Source organism: Drosophila santomea, chromosome 3R, assembly GCF_016746245.2.
Source record: "Drosophila santomea strain STO CAGO 1482 chromosome 3R, Prin_Dsan_1.1, whole genome shotgun sequence".
In the NCBI taxonomy this organism is placed as follows: domain Eukaryota; kingdom Metazoa; phylum Arthropoda; class Insecta; order Diptera; family Drosophilidae; genus Drosophila; species Drosophila santomea.
In genome coordinates this window covers 17538860-17559655 of record NC_053019.2, presented here as the reverse complement: position 1 = coordinate 17559655, position 20796 = coordinate 17538860, and the positions used below count along the sequence as shown (strand labels likewise).

The following is a 20796-nucleotide window of genomic DNA, read 5'->3' as shown; positions in this document are numbered from 1 at the left end:
TAATGGCTAACAAGGGCTTAACTTTAATTACAATTTGGGCCCCAAAGAATAATTTCAATTCAAAAACCGGTAAAACCGGTTCAGCAAGGATATTTACCAAGGTTTGAGTATGCGCTAAATGGACTTTGGAAGTATGAAATGTTTATGGAATTTTTGTAGAGGCCAGACACGGTCACGCTGCCTCCGTAAAAAGCCGCAAGAAAATAAAAATACATATACCTTTCAAGCTATTATTATTATTAACAAAAATGTCGGAACCAGTTGAAAGCACAGAGGTAAAGTCGCCACCATACGACTTGTCCAAGTTCCGGCTGAAGCGCATTCTAACCAACAACAGTGTTAGGAAAAGTATATCCCTTCTTGGGACTTTTCCGGATCTAGGAACCGATGATGCCATTGTTGTTTTCGAGAAAAATGGTATAAAAACGTGAATTATAGAAGAAAATGTTCTTTATATTATAATCGTTATTAACCGCAGCTTACCGGGAAAGCGATGTGGCCACAACGTCATCGGAGGAGTCTGCCAAGAAGCCTAGTTATTTTACCTCAGACCTGAAAGTTGACACTGAGTTTATTAACAATATTTACGGCAGTTTTCAGGTTGTGCCCACCCGGGATTTGTGCAGTAAGAATTATATTGATAATTCATACATTCATAAAACGTATAAAATAACCATCATTAATATCACAGGTGTGAAAAGCACGGTCATTTATCCCGCCACCGAGAAGCACATCGAGAAGTACTCAGTTTCCCAAAAATATCTCATTCGGGAGACTCCTGATCTCTACCAAAGAAAAACCCTTCCATATATCACCTCAAGTCAGTTCTCCCTAGAGTGGGTCTACAACATACTCGAGCACAAACAGGAGAAGGAACGTATCGTGTACGAGAACGACGATCCAAATACCGGTTTTATCCTCCTGCCCGATCTCAAATGGGACGGACGTAATGTGGAAACCCTTTATCTGCTGGCCATCGTTCACAAGCGTGATATCAAATCTCTGCGGGACTTAAATGGGAGCCATCTTGATCTTTTGCGTAACGTGCGCCAGTCGTCAAAGGACGCAATTTTCAAGCTATACGGCATTAATCCTAATCAGCTGCGTATGTACATTCATTACCAGCCGTCCTTCTATCACCTGCATGTGCACATCAATCCAGTGCGGAACGATGCGCCGGGCATATGGTGCGAGAAGTCCCACATGCTGGACACGGTGATCAACAACTTAGAGCTGATGCCGGACTACTATCAGCGAGCCACTTTGCCGTTTGTCCTGTACGAAGGCAACAAGCTGTTGGATCTCTATGAGCAGGAGCTACCCATTAGAGCGCTGACAGTTGCGAGTGGCGATAAGGAGCACCCTGACACAGACTCTTTGGGCGCCGCTCCACCGGAAGGCTTTAGCGATGAAGAGCCGGAGGAGAGGCAGTGTAAGCGCATCAAGTTGGCCACGCCGGAGCCCAAGGAGTCCGAGTCAGCTGTTCAGGCCTGTGCCTAAGCTTTCTTTCTAAAAGATCAGTAGTAGTACTTAAGGAGAAAGCTTAACACATATCATACCTATGTCATACTTATGATCAATCAAATCAAAATAAAGTCTTTTTGGAAAATCAATAAGGTCTCGTTTGCGAATACTTGCAGCTTTTATAGTTCCTGAGATCGAAGCGTTCATACGAACAGAGGGACATGGCCAGTTCCACTTGGCCATTGATCCTGATCAAGAATATATATGCATCCTTCTGCTTGTTTTCAACTAATCTAGTAGAATTACTCTACGAGTTATTGAGAGACTGAGTCCGGAAAAAACAAAAAGTCTTTGTAATTAGTCAGCTGGTTGCTATCTTTATTTGTTTAATAATAGTGTAGCTATGTCTGTTGTGTATTATTTTGTTGCATTCACTGCTTGTGTTTTTAGAGTTTTTACTTTAATAATTTATTTATTTATTTCGTGGCCTTGCGTATTTGTTTATATTTGTAATACATTTAAATACATTCCACAGCGGTTTTAGGGTTGGTTCTCCTCGCGGCATGGCTAACTTATGAAATTTGATAATGTCCTAGAAAAAAAGGTTTTTAAATCGGGGTCAAGATGTTCGTTTCTCGAAATCTAATGTGTCTGGTTTTTCGTATTCAAATCTTGTCTAGCCGGAGCTGCGAATTTAATTCGTGCTCGTGTCAGAGTTGTGCTAAGCGAATGCTATGATTTTTGTTAAGCTTGCTAGCAGCGTTTTCAAAAAAGTGTTTTAAAATTATAATTAGGACATGCGGCCAAAACGTGAGGTCGAAACAATTCCTGGCAAATTTACCAAAGAAACTATAGGTATAATAACATTGTTTTTAGGAGGCATGAAACAAGGAATCTATAATATTTTTCGAATTTTCTGGGTACGATCTAAGTTATCAAAACACCAAATTATTGTTTCTCTACGACATGACGCTAATTATTTCTGCGATTTTTAATATGAATCGTGCTCGCGAGACTCGACCCAAGTTTGTCTGCCGTGTGTCCTATGTCATCAAATTCTTTAGCCTGGAAGCCTGGTTCAACATCGTTTATGATACATACATACATAAATATTATTTCAAATACATACATACATATATATATATATAGGTATATATATAAAAATAACAAATAATAGTAGTAATAAAATCGTAATGTGTAATTTCCCAATATAATAAAAACAATACGCGCCGGCCATCCCTGAATACTAAGCTGATACTTTCAATTGCTTGTAGTGCCCGACTGTTCTACGTCGACGTCCACGTTAGCGTGCTGCTGCTGCTCCTGCGGTACATACATGACGGCAGTGCCCTGCTTGTCTGCCTCAGAGGATATCGACCAGTTGCGCTCCAGCTGCTCCAAAGCCGCCATGGTCGCCGTGGTCGTCACACCCGCACCGGAGCTCTCTGCCCCGGCACCGTCGCTCATAACGCCTGCTTTGAGCGTTTCCTCCAGCAGCACCTGGATCTTGTCCTGGTCATCGAGGTGGACGAAGCCGAGGCGCACCAGTTCGCTGGTGAGATCCGCTGCCGTATCGTTCTCGTTCACCTGGCATGTTAGTTGGCGGTTCATTTTGTCGTCCATGCGCAGTAGTATTGTCATGGTTATGTCATTGCTATCCTCTTTGATTTTAACGCTGCACATCATGTTAACGATGCGCCGCGACTCCGTATCCACTGGCTCCGGCGTGGCCGATTTTACGGAGTCAGCCCGCTCCGGAGAGGCGGCCCGGGAACGGAAATTGGGCGGCTTTTTGCCGCTGTACGTAATCAGCGGATACACACCATACTTAACATCCTCAACAAACTTCTCCAGCTTATCGGCGCCCGAAACGTCTGCGAGTCGGTACTGCCGCTCCTGGCCGCCGGCCAGCCGCAGCTGGGCCATAACCACGTCCGGCTGATAGTATCGCTGCATGAGGCCATCGAAGGCGGTTTCCGAGAACATAGTGCGGTTGGCGGGCGAGAAGACCAGGCAATGGGCAGTCAGCAATTTGAGGGAGTGCACCTGTAGCAGCAAAAAATTTATTATTACCTGAATATTAGGAAAAATTTCAAAAAGGTGGGCGTAACAGGCTTTGACGTTTTGTGGGCTTTAGAAGGAGTTTGGCTAAAATCTTTGTGGTATTCCCATAGATATTGGCATGACAAATAATAAAACGAGACAAATAAAAAATTATTGGCGTGGCAGAAAAATTTTTGACAAATAAATAGAAATTTATGACTAATAAAATAATGAAAAATTTTCGCAACACTTTTCAAAACTGTATGCGCGGCAATAAACTTGTTGCGTATATATCTCGGGAATCTGCTATCTTAATCTCAACTTTCTAGCTTCTATAATTCCTTTCATAAAATCCGTATTTTAACCCATATCTCAGGAATCTGGAATTTTAATATCAACTTTCCAGCTTCATAAAATCTATATTAAACATTTTAGAAAGGCATTATTTCCATAAGAAAAAGTTAATTACATAATGTAATGGGATAGGAGAATAAATTGAATTCCACACCCGCAAGATGAATCCGAGAATTAAAATCCAAGGTCTAGTTGACAAGGTTATTGTCATGATAAGATAATTGACTTGCTTACTCACCTCGAAAAGCAGTGGGTGAAAGAGCAGATCATTGGCGCTGGGTCGGTCCTGCGGCTGTGGATTGAGACACTTTCGTATCAAGTCGCGCTGCAGATCATTTTCCAGGCTAAAGATTGTGCGCTGGATGGTCTCCTCATTGATGGCAGTTGACTCGCTATTGCTGGGCTGGATCTCCAGGGCGGCCATCTCCAAGGCACACATCCCGAAGGCGTAGATGTCGAGGGCGGCGGTCAACTGGTCGGCGGCACCGTACTCTGGCGCCTGGAAGTAGTGGGCGCCTCGCTCGCGTTCACGCTCCCGCTCTCGGCCGCGCCGGACGCTGTAGTGGACCGCGTCCGGGACCACCGAGCCGATCTTGACCAGGCCGTTGTGCTGGATGAAGATGCTATCACAGGTTAAATTGCCGTGGATGATGGGCGGCGAGCAGGAATGCAAATAGCTGAGTGCGGACAAGATCTGAGTGCACCACCGGCGCCACGACTCCAGCGGTAGCCGCTTGGCGTTGCGCTTGGTGCGCTTGAGGAACTGTTTCAGCGATCCGCTCGACATGTACTCGGTGATAAAGACCACCCTGGGCCGCTCGGCCTGCTGCGTGTCCGTCCAGTAGCGGTGGAACTTGACAATGTTTTGGTGGTCCAGCTGCAGCAGATTGTCGAACACCTGCCGCATCTTCTCCTCCTGCGACTTCAGCTCCTGCAGGCTGGCATATTGCACCTCGTTCCACACGACCTCTACGCCCTCCTCGGTGTCCATGGCCAGATGGACGCAATCAATCCCAGGCACGTCGCGCTGATCCACCTCCTCGCGTCGCTTCAGCCATCGTCCGCATGGCGACTCCTCTAAAATCTCGCTCTCATCCTCCGAATCGTCCCCGGACTCGCGCGGCGACGAGTCCAGATTGACGCCCTCGCTGCCAGCGACGACGCCGACGCCGACTGCAACGCTGCTGCCCGCATCAGCTGTTGAGGCACCAACTATGTGCGGGGGCTGCTGCGTCGACTGCGAAGGCGGCGTCGCGGCTGGGCAGGTTGCACTCACGGGGACGGCCGCCAAGGAGGGGTGGTGCTGGATCGGTTCATCCGCTACCGTACTACCGCTGATGCTGGCATTCGCTTGGCTATTTGACATTAGGGTGCGGTCACCGACGCGGCTGCGACTGTTGAGCAGTGCTGTTCCAGTTCCAGAAGGCCTCGTCTTCGGTTTCCAGTGTTTATTTTCTTTGTGCCTCCAAGTTGGCCTGCGCTACGTTTGCGCTAGCAGTTCGTGGTATCCACTACGGGGTCTGGGCAACGAGCTACATCCGCCGCTGCTCCTCTGCCGCTGCCGCTGCCTCTGCCCCACAAACTGGCGCACACATACACACGCACGCGCCTACACAGCTCCTCCACTGCACCCCTCGCCTAGTAAACACTCCGCTGCGACGGCTGGCGGTTGCTGCGACGTTTTTCGTCGTCTTTGACGGCGTCTGCGGTTCCAATCCTCGACTGCGGCGCGAACGTCAATCCGTTAGATGCACTTTCTGGCCGATTCGTTTATTTAGGCGTTTTTTTCACGCTTAAACACCCAAGAAATGTGAGCAAATCGATGCTTCTGGCTTATCGATAGTCACCCCCGCACATCGCTGGGTCAGCACAACTGCAGCAAGCTTATCGATAAAAACTCGTTAAGTTACGATATGCTAAAAATGGTTAAGTTTATATTGTTATTCCAAAAAGAGCTAACAAAATTTAAGATTGTTCGGCCTAATTTTATTAAATATTCAATTAAATATTCCTATTTTTAAACACATCAAGAGTTGGCCAAAACTGTACAGATTGTGCGCAAATATGCTGAATTGACATCACAGAGCCGTTTTCGATAGTTTCTTAATGATACCGATAACACCTTACCACCCTGCCGGCAGCTCTTAAAAATATCCGAAGTATCAGTAGCCCAATTCTACTTCAATTAACCGATCATGGACAGCATTATTGGGCGCAGTCAGTTTGTCTCAGAGACGGCCAATTTGTTCACGGACGAAAAGACTGCCACGGCGAGGGCAAAGGTAGTATATAAATCAGGAAAGTCGGGCCGGAATGCACTATGAACTATTTATTTCCCCATTCAGGTGGTCGATTGGTGCAATGAACTGGTCAGCGCATCGCCTTCGACAAAATGTGAACTGCTGGTTAAGGTGCAGGAGACTGTGCTTGGTTCCTGCGCTGAGCTGGCCGAGGAATTTCTGGAGTCCGTGCTATCTTTGGCCCACGACCCAAACATGGAGGTTCGCAAGCAGGTAGTCGCTTTCGTAGAGCAAGTTTGGTAAGGATATCCGTCCAAGGAAGTAACTTCTTGCTGAAACGTTTCTTTTCCATCTCAGCAAAGTGAAAGTGGAGCTACTGCCACATGTGATTAACATCGTGTCTATGCTGCTTAGGGATAACTCGGCTCAGGTAATCAAGAGAGTGATCCAGGCCTGCGGCAGCATCTACAAGAACGGATTGCAATACTTGTGCAGCCTTATGGAGCCCGGCGACAGTGCGGAGCAGGCATGGAACATCCTTAGCTTGATCAAGGCGCAAATATTGGACATGATCGACAATGAAAACGACGGCATACGTACAAATGCCATCAAGTTTCTGGAGGGCGTCGTTGTCCTGCAGAGCTTTGCTGACGAGGACAGTCTGAAACGAGATGGAGACTTCTCGCTGGGCGATGTCCCCGATCACTGCAAACTATTTCGCCGTCAAAAGTTGCAGGAGGAGGGAAACAATATATTTGATATCCTGCTTCAGTTCCACGGAACAACGCATATTTCCTCAGTGAACTTGATTGCCTGCACAAGCAGTCTATGTACGGTTGCTAAAATGCGGCCTGTCTTCATGGGCTCCGTGGTGGATGCCTTTAAGCAGCTGAATGCCAACCTGCCGCCCACCCTCACGGACTCGCAAGTAAGCTCCGTGCGCAAGAGTCTTAAGATGCAACTGCAGACATTGCTGAAAAACCGCGGTGCCTTTGAGTTTTCAGGCACCATCCGAGGTATGTTAGTTGACCTGGGCTCTTCCACAAATGAAATCCAGAAGCTTATTCCCAAGATGGACAAACAGGAGATGGCTCGCAGACAAAAACGCATCCTTGAAAATGCCGCGCAAAGTCTTTCAAAGCGAGCGCGCTTGGTTAGCGAGCAGCAAGAACAGCAGCAGCGGGAAATGGAACTAGACACTGAAGAATTGGAACGACAGAAACAAAAGTCCACTCGCGTTAATGAAAAGTTTCTGGCAGAGCATTTCCGTAATCCGGAAACTGTTGTGGGGCTTGTATTGGAGTTCTTGCCAAGTCTGCCCACTGAGGCGCCACAAAAGTTTCTTCAGGAATATACACCCATTCGCGAAATGTCTATTCAGCAGCAGGTAACTAACATCTCCAGAATGTTTGGCGAACAATTATCTGAAAAGCGTCTGGGACCAGGTGCCGCAACATTCAGTCGAGACCCGCCGATGAGAGTTAAGAAAGTGCAAGCTAGTGAATCCACACTCACTTCAATGGTAGTGGACGAGGATGCTGTTCAAAAACTAAGTGAAGAAGAGCTCCAACGTAAGGAGGAAGCAACCAAGAAGCTGCGCGAGACCATGGAGCGCGCTAGGGGTGAGCAGACAGTGATTGAAAAGATGAAGGAACGAGCCAAAACACTGAAGCTGCAGGAGATCACCAAGCCTTTGCCACGCAACCTAAAAGAGAAGTTCCTTACAGAGGCAGTGCGTCGCATCCTCAACTCGGAGCGGCAGTGTATTAAGGGAGGCGTGTCAGCCAGGCGTCGCAAATTGGTCACCGTGATTGCGGCCACCTTTCCCGATAACGTGCGTTACGGCATCATGGAGTTCATCCTGGAGGATGTTAAACAGCGTATTGATTTGGCATTTTCCTGGCTCTTTGAGGAGTACTCTCTGCTGCAAGGATTTACAAGGCACACTTACGTCAAGACAGAGAACAGACCCGATCACGCCTACAACGAGTTGCTGAATAAGCTCATCTTTGGCATTGGAGAGCGTTGCGATCACAAGGATAAGATTATTCTGATTCGTCGTGTTTATCTAGAGGCACCAATTCTTCCAGAAGTTTCAATCGGACATCTAGTTCAACTTAGTCTGGACGACGAGTTTTCCCAGCACGGCTTGGAGCTGATCAAGGACCTTGCAGTCCTCAGGCCGCCGCGAAAGAACCGCTTCGTCAGAGCTCTGCTTAATTTTTCTGTACACGAGCGAGTGGATCTGCGGGATCGGGCACAGGCCCACCTTGTCAGTTTGTACCATGTGCACAAAATACTTCCGTCTCGGATAGACGAATTCGCTCTGGAGTGGCTTAAATTTTTAATACAGGAGTCTCCACCGGCAGCTGTTTTCTCGCAAGATTTTGGTCGACCAACGGAGGAGTCCGCCTGGCGGGAAGACACTGGCAAGGTGTGCTTTGGTTTGGCCTTTACACTGCTGCCCTATAAACCGGAAGGTAAACCTTATTAGAAGAAAACAAAACTGTGAAAGTTTATATTAATATATTTTTTCTCCGATAGTTTACTTGGAGCAGATTTGTCAAGTGTTTGTGGCCACCTCTGCCGAACTGAAACGCACGATCTTGCGCAGTCTAGATAATCCCATTAAGAAGATGGGTGTGGAGAGTGCGCCGCTGCTTCAGCTGATCGAGGATTGTCCTAAGGGCATGGAGACCTTAGTGATTCGTATAATTTATATACTGACGGAGCGAGTGCCATCCCCGAAGGAAGAATTGGTACGGCGGGTTCGGGATCTTTACCAAAACAAAGTCAAGGATGTGCGCGTGATGATACCCGTACTAAGTGGCTTGACTCGCTCCGAGCTAATAGCTGTTCTGCCGAAGCTGATTAAACTTAATCCCGCTGTGGTCAAGGAGGTCTTCAATCGTTTGCTTGGTATCGGTGCCGAATTCGCGCATCAGACGATGGCCTTGTCCCCCACTGATATTCTCGTAGCTTTGCACACCATCGACCCAAGTGTCTGCGACCTAAAAGCCATCGTCAAGGCCACATCCCTTTGTTTGGCTGAAAGAGATTTGTACACACAGGAAGTACTTATGGCTGTGCTACAACAGCTTGTAGAGGTTATTCCGCTGCCCACACTGATGATGCGCACAACAATTCAGAGTCTAACTCTGTACCCGCGTCTGGCCAACTTTGTAATGAACTTGCTGCAGCGTCTGATCATGAAGCAGGTCTGGCGACAGAAGGTTATCTGGGAGGGCTTTCTAAAGACCGTGCAGCGCCTGAAACCGCAGTCAATGCCAATCCTGCTGCACCTTCCTCCTCCCCAGTTGGTGGACGCACTGCAGCAGTGCCCCGATTTAAGACCAGCATTGTCGGAATACGCGGAGAGCATGCAGGACGAACCGATGAATGGTAGTGGCATTACCCAGCAGGTGCTGGACATCATCTCCGGGAAGTCAGTGGATGTGTTCGTGACGGTAACTATGAATTTTTAACTTTACCCTTAAATGCAAGTACATAGTTAACTCATCCCTATATCACCATCGAAAATGTTTAGTTACTACATAACGATATCTTTTTTTCAGGACGAAAGCGGCGGTTACATAAGCGCCGAACATATTAAAAAAGAAGCACCGGATCCATCAGAAATTGGTGTAATTTCAACAGTGCCCGTACTGACGTCTCTAGTGCCACTGCCTGTGCCCCCGCCTATCGGCAGCGATCTTAACCAGCCCTTGCCGCCTGGCGAGGACTAGCTGCAGTTTAATTGTTTTGTTTCCTCATAGACATTTTCAAGTTAGTTAATAAGATAAAGCTTTTTTCAATTATTTTAAATACCTTTAAATGGCTAAGTGTTTAATTAGAATATTTTCGATAATTACAAACAGATGTTTTTAAGGAAATGAGATTACTTGGCTTATAGTTTTACTTCAGCTTCCATTTTTTCGCCAGCTAAGGCAGCAAGAATATTTCTGGCTGTAATCCGGGACATTTCCTTTCGCGTTTCGATGTCAGCACTGCCAATATGGGGTAGAATAACAACATTATCCAACTTCAGAAGAGGATCGTCGAGTGGCAATGGCTCCGGCGTCGTAACATCCAGACCAGCAGCCAGAATTCGGTTGGATTTCAGTGCCTCGTACAGGGCCTTCTGGTCTACAACTCCACCTCGTGCCGTGTTGATAAGAATGCAGTTGGACTTCATCTTTTGAAATGCCGCGGCATTGAAGATTTCTTTAGTCTCCGGGGTTAGGGCGCAACAGACTACAATAAAGTCTGACTTGCGAAGCATCTCGTCAAAGTCCACATGCCGGGCATCGACAGCAGCTGCCTCCTCGGGGCGTGGCGATCGTGTTGTGTATGTTATCTCCGACGGCTTAAATGGCACAATGCGTGCCGCTATCTCTTGACCAATGCGGCCGAAGCCCAGCAGGCCGACCCGGGAGCCCTTCAGTCCCTGGCCGCACATCCACATAGGGGCCCACGACTTCCAGCCGCCGTTGTAAACCTGCTTGTTGGCCTCAAATAGTCGGCGGTTGGTAGCCAAAAGCAGAGCGAGCGTTAGTTCTGCCGTGGCATCCGTTAGGACGTCCGGTGTGAAGCCCACCCGAATGCCACGTTTTTTGCACTCCTCCACGTCGATGTGATCGTAACCCACCGAAATAGTGGCCACGCACTTCAACTGCGGACCGGCAGCATCCAGGACTTCCTTGTTAACTGTGTCGGTTAGAGCGCAGTAAATGGCATCTTTTCCAGCCACTTCGCGGATCAGCTCAGAGCGGGGCACCGGAGAGGTCTCATGCCAAATGTTCACTTGGCAACTGAACAAAGTCGTGCATATTAATATTAGTGCGTATGTTAATAACTAAATAGCCGCTTGCATAAACAAACACACACCTCTTGCGAAGCAACTCCAGACCGCTGTCATCCACATCCGGTCTAGTTACGTACACCTTGGGTTGGGAGCTCATCCTTCGAATAACGTGTCCCTGCAGCAATAAGTTTCTGACTTGGCCGAACGGCAACCGCGCTGTCATTGATTTCAAATACTTCGAGCAAGACGGTGGTAAACAAGTAACAGGTTTCCGTAAGTGTGACCGAATTCTGCACTACTCATTATACCGTTAAGAAAGGAATATCACTGACCTCAGGGATCTCGACTTAAGAGTTCCATATACATTTATTTATTAAGTATAAAAACCGTTAAACTAGTTACATTTTTTTATAATTACATTTTTTATTGAGTTGAATATTAAATATAGTTATACACTTATGAATCCTCCAATAACTTATAAATTTATTGGTATAACTTACTTCTCTGTCATTACGACGAGTAAGCCCTACCACTACAGCACTACAGGGTATACATAACATATGGTGCCAAAGCTTTCAAGTCTAAACATTAAAATCTACAATTTTTCGGCATTGCTTAAAAGTTAGACACAGAAGGCTGGTTTTTTTTGGGAAAATTCCCGATTGTGTTCAAATCTCTCCATGAATGGCCCAAGCCTCCTCGTAAAGTTCACCACACGTGCCATCCTTTCATTCAACGCCCGCCACCAGAATCGCTGGATAAAGACGATGACCAGTAGTATGGTTTGTTCACGGGGCGCCTCTCCAGAATTGATCGCCCAGCTGGGGAAACCACCCAGAATGCGCACAAACCCGGCATTCCGGAAGATCGCAACTCCTGAGTTCCAGAGCATATTTACCCCCGAGCTAAATGAGCTTGTGGCGCTCTTTAAGAAGTACGACTACGAGCTGCGGATCGCCGGCGGAGCTGTGCGCGACATCCTGATGGGCATTGCGCCGAAGGACATCGACTTGGCCACAACCGCCACTCCTGAGCAGATGAAGCAGATGTTTGAGAAGGAGGAGGTGCGAATGATCAACGCGAACGGTGAAAAGCACGGTACCATCACTCCTCGAATCAATGACAAGGAAAATTTCGAGGTGACCACATTACGCATCGACATCCGTACCGATGGTCGCCATGCGGAGGTGATGTACACGACCGACTGGCAACTGGATGCAAACCGTCGCGATTTGACAATCAACTCTATGTTCTTGGGCTTTGATGGCACTGTTTACGATTACTTTTATGCCTACGATGATCTCCAGGAGCGGCGCGTGGTCTTTGTGGGCGAAGCAGATATTCGCATTACGGAGGACTTTCTGCGCATCCTGCGGTATTTCCGATTCTACGGACGCATCGCGAGTGAGGAAAGTAACCACGATAAGGCCACCCTGGAAGCAATAAAGGAAAATGCGAAAGGACTTACAAGAATAAGTGGCGAGCGGATCTGGTCTGAGCTCCAAAAGATTGTGGTGGGCAATTTCGGACCTGCATTGTTTCTGCAGATGCACCGTTGTGAGCTATTCGAGTACATTGGGCTGCCTAAGGAGCCCTACCTGAATGAGTTCGATCGTCTTTGCAAAGCCCTAGATCAATTTGAAAAGCCACATCACCCGATATTGTACTTGACGGGGATGCTGCACTCCGTGGAAAACGCTATGGAAATGCACAAACGCCTAAAGCTATCCGCCTACGAACGGGACCTGGCTAGGTTTATTACACAGGAGCGGGAGAAGGTAAGAACCTCGAATCCCGAAAGTTCACATAACGTCTTTAAACACCAGTTTCCACTTCTAGGTTGACTCACAGTACACGACACTGCGGCACTACCAGAAGTTGTGCTTACAAAAGTACATTCAAAGGGATTTCGTAGAACAGCTACTAAAATACTCCGGCAAACTGGAACTTTACAACCAGCTCAAGTCATGGGTCAAGCCGAACTTCCCGATCAGGGGAAATGCTTTGGCTCAGCATGGTCTTAACGGAGTAAGGCTTGGTTTGGTGATGGATGAACTGAAACTTCTGTGGGCAGACAGCGACTTTCAACTAACACACGACGATTTACTAAAAAAGATTCCCAACGTGCTCGAAAAGATACCAGTCTCTTCAAGTAAAGTAAAGCGAATGAAGTAGCACTGATCACATTTGAAGCTTTTCTTCTTCGATGAAATTAAAATATGGGGATTGCAAGCATTTTTAGATATATTTTATTTCATGTTTTCGTATGACTTTGTAAAAATCTGGATTGGTCTCTTGAATCCTACTTCGCAGTGCTCCGGTGTACCCATAAGTTCCATTTTGGCAAAGCCCACTTCCGGGCTAAGCAGATATTCGGTGAATTGCTCGGGTCGGAATTTAATTCCATTGTAGTTGTCCCTGATTTTTTCCTAAAGAAATGAATTCATTTATAAAAGTTTTTCTTTTGGTTGTTTGTCTAATTACGCTCACCGATAGCTTCTTGCGCCTCTTGTAGCCTTCAAAGGACTGAGGTTCCAGGATCAGCTTGCCGCCTGGGCGCAGCTGCAGGTACATGCGTCTGAAGGCCTGTTTCAGGCCGGAATCACAGAAATTTAGGTGGATCCACTTAGTGACAGACAGACAGAGTATTACGTCGAACTGCGATCGCTCAATCTCGAGCAGGATGTCGTCCTCTAGGACATAGTTCCCGTGCACAAATTGTATGTGGGGTGTCCCCTGTCCTGGGATTGTCGTACGCTTCAGGTGACTGGCGGTGCTTTGTGCATCCTTTACCAAGCCACGATCAATATCCACGCCGACGAGGCTCTTGACATTGAACTTCTTGGCAATCTGTATAGATAGGTATCCAGAGTTGCAGCCAATGTCTAGTAGCTGCTTGTCCCGAAACAAATCAGGCTGCGTGCCAAGCACGTCCAGGCGTATGTCGTGAAAATCCTTGTCCAGGATGCGTTTCCCGTAGTAGTGCTTATAGTTGCCGTACGTGAAGTTAAGATCCTTGTTGTGCTTGGGCTTTCCGTTCAGTTCGATGCGCTTTTTGGGGCTCTGCGCAGGCGGACGGTTTGTGGCCTCCACATTTGATTCCTCCTTTTTCAGTCTTTTGGTTTCCCCTTGCTTTTCATCTGTTATTACATATTTTCTTTTTTCAGCACATTTTTCGAGTTCTTTGCCGGTTAATGGCGTATTGTTGTTGTTCTCCAAATCCATTGTGAAATCTAAAGTATAGAAATTAATGGATATATTAAAATTACACAGAGAACCATTGATTTCTCATTAAATACTACATACATGAATTCATGCCTCTTTATATGTTTAAAAACATAAACATCTAGATTGCTAAACGCGTTTTGCGGAAAATTGTAACTTAGAGTGACCGTTTTAAAATACCATACAGATAAATATACCGAAATAAATAACACTGGAAATAACACTTGGCGTACATTCTTTTGTTCCATTATTTATTCATATTTTATTGTTTACTTAATGCAAAATGGTTGTTATCAAAATATTGTAACTTAAAGCTTTAGCCGCACTTCCATATCCAAGAAAGTACTATTGTATTTTACAAGGATGTAAGATACATTTGCTTACATGACAGTTTACTCATGTAAATAAAAGCAATGCCTGTAAGTATGCTACACATATCGAAAATAACACAACTAAACCTATACATTTAATTGATTAAAGGATTAATTTTTTGGATTATTTTTTGGTTGGTCTTGTAAATTTCTCTCGATCACGCCCAATGAGTAACCGGTATCGACTATAGCGTTCTCTCTTGTTTAATTATAATTTCTGAGAAATTCCTGAAACAAATGGTCTACAGCCCACCTAATAATGAAAATAGCCAAGTATTGATCAGTTTGTTATATTCTTAATTAAATTGGTTTTTTTATTAAATTCTTTAATATGTAATTCCCTAAACTTGCATATAACTCCCAACCGATTTTGCCCAGCTATTGCCATTTCGGTTGGTGGTAGATGTTTTTGCGCAATTTACATAACAAAGCCCGTGTAATAAAAGCATAATATATGTTTTTGCAAATTGAAATCGTCCTTTTTTGTTTGCCGCATCCGTTTAAGTGTCGGCTGCTACCACGCAGGATACAGATTCCTGACCATTCGCGCGTGCCGCGGATGACCCTTTTCAGTGAAAGGAGTGCAGAGGGAGAAGTACGAACAATGCGATGATAGTTTCGGCTAGGTGAGCGAGCACCAATGGTCAGTTGAAGTGCGGCCAAGGGTTGAACGGTCGTGATTTGATTTTTTTCAGATTTGATCCCTTCCGGAGAACTATTTTTATTTACTACTAATATTTTACTATTCAGAAGATCCCGTTATAATGTGCCTCCTGCATCGCCTGCGCAGTTATGATTTTCAAAATCTCATTTAGTTTTCCCAAAAACTCTCAAGATTATCCAAACCTAAAGGGCCCATTAAGCGGCAAGAGATAAATTGTACACTTTTGTCCCAAAACAGCAAGGCATCGCAGAAGACATTCCCAGGAAAAACTTTACCGAATCGAAGGATATAAAATTAAAATAAAATTTCCGCCCGGGGAAAGGGTTGGTCTGGTTTAGGAACCAGTTTTCGCTACTTTTCCCAACAAAAGGATGCAGCGTCTATTAAAACTTCAAATGACTTGTTGTTTTTCCCCTCAGCGTCCATGTCCGTTGGTGATGGATGGACAGCCCAGCATCAGCATCAGCATCTCGGCATAGGAAATGGGCAAGGGCATACGAAATCCAAAACCAGTTTGCCCGAGTTTGTGCATCGAAAGCTGCGCAGCGTCCAACATTTAATCTGCTGCACATGCGCGGCTCCCTGGGTGAAATTAGAAGGGATTTGTTTGGTCAAATCCTCCGGCTGCCACCGAGCTCTAATAATTTGAATACCCACATGAGGGCTGCGCGGCTAACAAGCCCGGCGGTCCACGGCCAGCTCTTGATCCTGATCCTCAGTCCGGCAGAGCCCTGTAATTCGATTCGTTCGGGGTAGCAAAGGGTTGCCCTACCGCCGCTATTGTAACTTTATAATTTCGGGTCAGCGTGCTGGTCTACTCACCTACCACTTCCTCCTGCACTCCTGCACTCCTGCACTCCTGACGCCCATCCACATCCATGATGTGCACGCATATGTAGCATTAAATTATTTTCGAAGATCCATGCCATTGTTCCCCTCGCAAAACGGTCATTTGCATGTTCACTGGATGAGTGGAAAGTCTGTTCGAATTCGCTCTATTTCCACTCTTTGGTGAAGCACATTTTAATGGTTAAAGTGTCTAATTTTGCGGCAGAGATTTGGTTGTTGAGATAAAAGTCGATTTGTAGCACCAAAAGGGAAATGCTCGTTCAGGCATGGAACTTGGTCAACTGTTCACATTAACGAGATTTTAAATTAAAACAAGAGAGAACGCTATAGTCGAGTTTCCCGACTATCTGATACCCGTTACTCAGCGAGAGAAATTTACAAGACAACTTTTCACGGTTTGTGGGCATTAAGGTGGGCGTGGCTAAAAGTTTTCGGTAAATCGATGGCTGTTTAGTCCAATAAAATAATAATAAATAATAATAAAACATAGTAATAAAATTACAAGTAAAATTGAAGCTTTGCAAATACTAGGCTGTCAGCAAGAAAACCAATTTTTTAATTTTTTCTTGCCATTTATTTTGGGAAGAGCTTGTAACCGAATGTTACTTTATTTCTTCTTCTAATATTTGAAAATAGGATCTTCGATTTTTTATGGGATCATTTTTGCAAACTATGTTATCCAAGAAGGGCAAAAGGTGCACCCTTTTGGCCTGACCCATCCCAAATCCAACAATGACTGAGGCTTCGATGGGTCACCTATGAACAGCCTTTCTCATTAATCTGCATGACTATTGACATTCCTTTGCCATAAATTCGACTTAATGCGGCAATGACCCCAAAAACCAGGCCCTAGTCGGAGCCGATACCTTCTCTCAGATCGAAGTCTTCACGGGTGATTGCATTTACCAGTTCAAGCTGGCATAACAGAGGCCCAGGCCAAACGAAGGCGATCTCTGAACTCACCCCGCCGCTGGGTCAATGAAAAATCGCTTCGGTTTTGAGGAAAAAATCATTAGATTCCTCACAAAAAGGAGAGCACGGAAAGGGGGAAGAAACGGGGAAAAGGAAAGAAAAGCGGCGGGCAAGGGTTGCAGCACCTTTGACAGGGCCAGACGATTCGTCTTTGTTTGCATTTCACCTCTGCAAGTAATTTACTGTGAACCCGGCGAAGATCAGCGACAGGATAAAGATGAGGATGAGGATGTAGCTGAGGACGGCGCCGAAGAAGGCCGATTACTATCTGCGCACTGGGGTGGCTGCTGCAGCATCGCCAGCAGTGACATCATAAGACGTGACACATTTGAGCCCGGCCCAAGGACCTCTGGCTCTGGATCCTGCACCCTTTGATACCTGGCTATGGTGCCTCGGTTATTCGATCGCTCGTAAATTTCTTTTTCGCCAACCCGACTTCTTTTCCAAATCTCTATCGCAATCCTTCGCCGATTTTCGCACTGTGGGAATTTTTTGCGGAAGGAAGCGCGATCATGATCGATGACTGTATAGGGTTTCAGTGGGTTGAAAAGGACTTCGATCGATTCAATTGGAAAGAGAAACTTTTAATGGCAGAAAAGCGAAACGTGAAACTGACTGCAGTTTTTATTACCGCAGAAGACTGCACTTCAAACGCTTCATTAAGACTATTAATAAAAGTTGTTTCATATGTATTTGCTTAGAATATTTTTATAGATACAGCATCTTTGCAAAAGACTTTTTAAAGGTCTTACTAAGTAAGAGATTATTTTGCTTTAAAAGAAAATCTAAAATAATGTTGTTTAATTAAGATGACAAGAATGTAAAGAAAGAAGGGCTTTCTTGAACACTATTAAAAGCTTTTTTTATACCAATATCTACTATTTAAACCATATTTTCAATTCTAGGCTTAAGTAATGAGTATTTGTAACAATAACAACAATGGCCAAAAACCGCTTTATAATTCCCAAATTATGGAACCCTTAATTTTCCCTTGGCTAACCGCTTAATTATAGCTTAAGCTGTTGCTTTTCCGCATTTGCACACAATTTTCCGGTCGTTTTTCGGGGAAAACCCGTTTGTCCAAAATGCTCCAGATCCCGCCCTTGACCACAGACCACTTTGATGGATTTTTATTGTGTGTTTTTGTGAAAATTCTGTTGACGCGTGGCCAACAAAAGTTAAACCCTCGGCGGACACACAGGACCGCTTGACCGACGCAGGATGGGATTTCCCATTGTTTTGGTCGGTGCTGTCAGTCCATCCTTTTTTTTGGAGAGCACGTGCGTGTGATTAGGAGGTCGCCTTGGGTCGGTCAGCAAGTTGATTTTGTATCGGAGATCTTGTATATAACCAATATATATATATGAGAGCGGAAAATATGGTATATGGATGCACAGCAGTAGGGGGCATCTCCTGCTGGACGCACAGCAACCCTTTATTCGCATTATTTTGTTGGAAATTGTGTGCTTTGAAAACGTTATAAACGCTACATTTTGGCAAAAGGCTGTCATTGTCACGGAAATCGTGGAAAGGGGTAGCTTGGGCGTACAGGATATATATAAAGGATATAGGATGCTGTGTGCGTCGCCTGACAGCGTGTTCAATTGTTGAGGACATAAAACAGAAAAACGCCGAGCGTTTGGATGTTTGCTAAATACAGAAATTCGCTGACCTTCCCGCAGAATTCAACATCAAACGAGAGAGTGGAAAAAGGGGGAGGGCCGGGAATTTTGGTAGTTTAAAAGAGCAAAGAGTTTACTTTCGGTTCTCTTAAATAACTTTGCAAAAAGTAGTAAAATCCTCCTCACGGCAAAAGTTAGGCATTTTCAAGGACATTAATGTTGGGACATTATACTTTTACTTCAACTTTTAACGATCAATTGCAAAGAGATCTATTGTATTCGAATATACAACAAACAAATGATGATCTTCATAAAAGTGTTAGATATCAAAGTCAAGTCAAAGTCAAATCAATGGAAATTTTTGTGAACTATTGATGAATGCGGATTTATGCCACATGCCAGGCTTACCAAAACCTTAAGTAGCTCCATGCTGTTGAAAAACTGGGTAATATTTTATTCTACCTAAAAATAACTATCTGCAATTCCGATAATATTGATATTTAAAGCATCGTTTTATTTTGACAACTAATTAATTATATTAATAATTAGAATTTTACATGGCGGTATATTAAAACAAGCCCTTGAAACTCTTCCACACAAACTCTATTTCCATTTTAGAAATATAATTATAGTTTCAATGTTATTTGTTTCCCATTTTCCGATCCTCAACTTTCCGTTTCTCACACTGATTGCAATCTGCTTCGTTTAAATAATTCATATGAAATAAATATATTCATAATAATTACATTAGAGGCGAGCGCAAGTAATAAATAGCAAATGGCATTGCATAAATTTTCTTAAATTCATTTCGCCAGCTTGCGAATTTTCCGCAGTAACCCAAATGATGCATATCTGAGTTTTTCGACTGTTTTGCATAATTTTGGCAGTTTTGGCATTTTCAATTAAGGAGGTGTCCCGAAAATGCGACGTGCAGCTGGGGGGAATCCCAGTGCATTTTTGACTTGTGCCAATGTTATGCAAATTTCCCGGATGCACCACCAAAGCCAACGGGTTCAAGGGACAAGCCCTTGATTTCATTTTGATGTTTTGTTGTTTGGCATTAACCGTGCTAAATGTTAATTCTCCTCAAGTGCCGATGGTTGCGTCTTCAGGCGTGGAGAGGTCTTGTGTTTGGGTAACTCAATTGAATCTTATTAAATATTCATAAGAGCCATGTTAACGGACCACAAACACAAGATGCGCAAAGTCGATTGGAAATGTATATCCACATGTAATTTATAATATATTAAGTTAGGTAATAACGTTAATGCATTGCTTTCAACTGCTTTTTGATGGTAAGAAGACGTTAGTTAGTACCTTAAGTAAATAATTTTTAAGAATTATTATTTAAAAAGATATTGATTCAAAATTTGAAGTCCCCAAACTCTCTACTCAAATTTGGAAGAAGATCGTTGGGGCGGAATTCATATTTCGCATAAGTTGGGAAACGCTTTCCTCAACTGTATAAGAATAGGAACAAGAATAAGAGTACTTCCTAAATGTACGACCTCATCGAACTTCTCCTGAGAAAATGTTCTAAATAATATAAGGAAATATATACAAACGAAGGCGAGACGTCTTGTATGCCACATTCAATTTTCGCAGAGGTGAGCTCCGATTTTCCGATTTTCCCAAGCCTCAGATCTGGGGCATCTATGAATGCAAAATTAAATTTCGCGGACGCCTCAACCCTTTCCCTCTCAATCAATTCATTAATTTCCCATGCTCCGTGTTTACGCAATTTGCAGTATCGAATGTCACGGAAATGGCAACAATAAAGGATTGTGCAACGAATTTGCTTGAAGGACGAACTCAGATGGAGGATGCAGGTTTCCCTTTTTCGCTAGGGTCTCGAGTGCGAGAGTCCTTTTGCTCAGACAGGCGGAAAACCGTAAAAAAATTTTATTTTTTCACCTTTTGCATTTAGGGAAAGGCAACCCTTTTTAGGCAAGGAAATCCGCGAGGAAACTTTCACATAAATCTGCAGCAGCTGACGTCATTAGGCTGGCATTTGTCATACGATTTATGCCCGAAAGATTGCCGTAGAAAGTATCATTTTTAGGTGCATTTTCTGCATTGCTGGAAATTCGAAACTTTCGTCTTGGACTGGGCAACCCCTTTCCGCGATGATCGATGTATTCTGATTAAGGAAAAATCCATTAATCAGGGCGGGGAATTAAAGGATCGC

At 44.7% G+C, this 20796-nt stretch overlaps 6 protein-coding genes across 8 annotated transcripts; 3 read left to right on the top strand and 3 right to left on the bottom strand.

The window, feature by feature from the left end:
* The first annotated feature begins 167 nt into the window (after positions 1-167).
* LOC120453643 (m7GpppX diphosphatase) lies at positions 168-1613 on the top strand. Its single transcript, XM_039638437.1, has 3 exons — positions 168-417; positions 479-625; positions 692-1613. Exons 1-3 carry the CDS (start codon positions 249-251, stop codon positions 1498-1500), a joined length of 1125 nt encoding a protein of 374 aa, XP_039494371.1. The 5' UTR covers positions 168-248; the 3' UTR covers positions 1501-1613.
* Positions 1614-1814: 201 nt separating this feature from the next.
* LOC120450845 (nuclear receptor-binding protein homolog) lies at positions 1815-5734 on the bottom strand. The gene is made up of 2 exons (XM_039634036.2): positions 4100-5734; positions 1815-3510 (listed from the first exon to the last, which is right to left on the bottom strand). The coding sequence occupies exons 1-2, from the start codon at positions 5225-5227 to the stop codon at positions 2725-2727; spliced, it is 1914 nt and encodes a 637-aa protein (XP_039489970.1). The 5' UTR covers positions 5228-5734; the 3' UTR covers positions 1815-2724.
* A 212-nt stretch (positions 5735-5946) lies between these two features.
* On the top strand, positions 5947-9863 carry LOC120450844 (symplekin). The gene is made up of 5 exons (XM_039634035.2): positions 5947-6143; positions 6207-6400; positions 6459-8581; positions 8646-9568; positions 9677-9863. The coding sequence occupies exons 1-5, from the start codon at positions 6057-6059 to the stop codon at positions 9845-9847; spliced, it is 3498 nt and encodes a 1165-aa protein (XP_039489969.1). The 5' UTR covers positions 5947-6056; the 3' UTR covers positions 9848-9863.
* A 53-nt stretch (positions 9864-9916) lies between these two features.
* On the bottom strand, positions 9917-11188 carry LOC120450847 (glyoxylate reductase/hydroxypyruvate reductase). The gene is made up of 2 exons (XM_039634037.2): positions 10989-11188; positions 9917-10912 (listed from the first exon to the last, which is right to left on the bottom strand). Exons 1-2 carry the CDS (start codon positions 11126-11128, stop codon positions 10009-10011), a joined length of 1044 nt encoding a protein of 347 aa, XP_039489971.1. The 5' UTR covers positions 11129-11188; the 3' UTR covers positions 9917-10008.
* Positions 11189-11456: 268 nt separating this feature from the next.
* Positions 11457-13140, top strand: LOC120452963 (CCA tRNA nucleotidyltransferase 1, mitochondrial). Of its 3 annotated transcripts, none has more exons than XM_039637454.2 (2): positions 11457-12683; positions 12757-13140. In XM_039637454.2, the coding sequence occupies exons 1-2, from the start codon at positions 11586-11588 to the stop codon at positions 13078-13080; spliced, it is 1422 nt and encodes a 473-aa protein (XP_039493388.1). In that variant the 5' UTR covers positions 11457-11585; the 3' UTR covers positions 13081-13140. The 3 variants fall into 3 exon arrangements, with proteins under 3 accessions (XP_039493388.1, XP_039493389.1, XP_039493387.1); XM_039637455.2 differs by having other exon boundaries at positions 12732-12865; XM_039637453.2 differs by having other exon boundaries at positions 11459-12683; positions 12745-13140.
* LOC120452965 (probable RNA methyltransferase CG1239) lies at positions 13132-14302 on the bottom strand. The gene is made up of 3 exons (XM_039637456.1): positions 14212-14302; positions 13396-14138; positions 13132-13334 (listed from the first exon to the last, which is right to left on the bottom strand). The coding sequence occupies exons 1-3, from the start codon at positions 14219-14221 to the stop codon at positions 13155-13157; spliced, it is 933 nt and encodes a 310-aa protein (XP_039493390.1). The 5' UTR covers positions 14222-14302; the 3' UTR covers positions 13132-13154.
* Between the last annotated feature and the right edge of the window lie 6494 nt (positions 14303-20796).

Coding starts and splice junctions, on each gene's coding strand:
- LOC120450845 (XM_039634036.2), bottom strand. CDS start 5,227: ATGTCAAATAGCCAAGCGAATGCCAGCATCAGCGGTAGTACGGTAGCG. Junction 3,511..4,099: donor TTCACCCACTGCTTTTCGAG/GTGAGTAAGCAA, acceptor TTGCTGCTACAG/GTGCACTCCCTCAAATTGCT.
- LOC120453643 (XM_039638437.1), top strand. CDS start 249: ATGTCGGAACCAGTTGAAAGCACAGAGGTAAAGTCGCCACCATACGAC. Junction 418..478: donor TGTTGTTTTCGAGAAAAATG/GTATAAAAACGT, acceptor TATTAACCGCAG/CTTACCGGGAAAGCGATGTG. Junction 626..691: donor GCCCACCCGGGATTTGTGCA/GTAAGAATTATA, acceptor TTAATATCACAG/GTGTGAAAAGCACGGTCATT.
- LOC120450847 (XM_039634037.2), bottom strand. CDS start 11,128: ATGACAGCGCGGTTGCCGTTCGGCCAAGTCAGAAACTTATTGCTGCAG. Junction 10,913..10,988: donor CTGGAGTTGCTTCGCAAGAG/GTGTGTGTTTGT, acceptor GACTTTGTTCAG/TTGCCAAGTGAACATTTGGC.
- LOC120450844 (XM_039634035.2), top strand. CDS start 6,057: ATGGACAGCATTATTGGGCGCAGTCAGTTTGTCTCAGAGACGGCCAAT. Junction 6,144..6,206: donor CTGCCACGGCGAGGGCAAAG/GTAGTATATAAA, acceptor TTCCCCATTCAG/GTGGTCGATTGGTGCAATGA. Junction 8,582..8,645: donor GCTGCCCTATAAACCGGAAG/GTAAACCTTATT, acceptor TTTCTCCGATAG/TTTACTTGGAGCAGATTTGT.
- LOC120452965 (XM_039637456.1), bottom strand. Junction 13,335..13,395: donor AGAGGCGCAAGAAGCTATCG/GTGAGCGTAATT, acceptor TCATTTCTTTAG/GAAAAAATCAGGGACAACTA.
- LOC120452963 (XM_039637453.2), top strand. CDS start 11,586: ATGAATGGCCCAAGCCTCCTCGTAAAGTTCACCACACGTGCCATCCTT. Junction 12,684..12,744: donor TTACACAGGAGCGGGAGAAG/GTAAGAACCTCG, acceptor TTCCACTTCTAG/GTTGACTCACAGTACACGAC.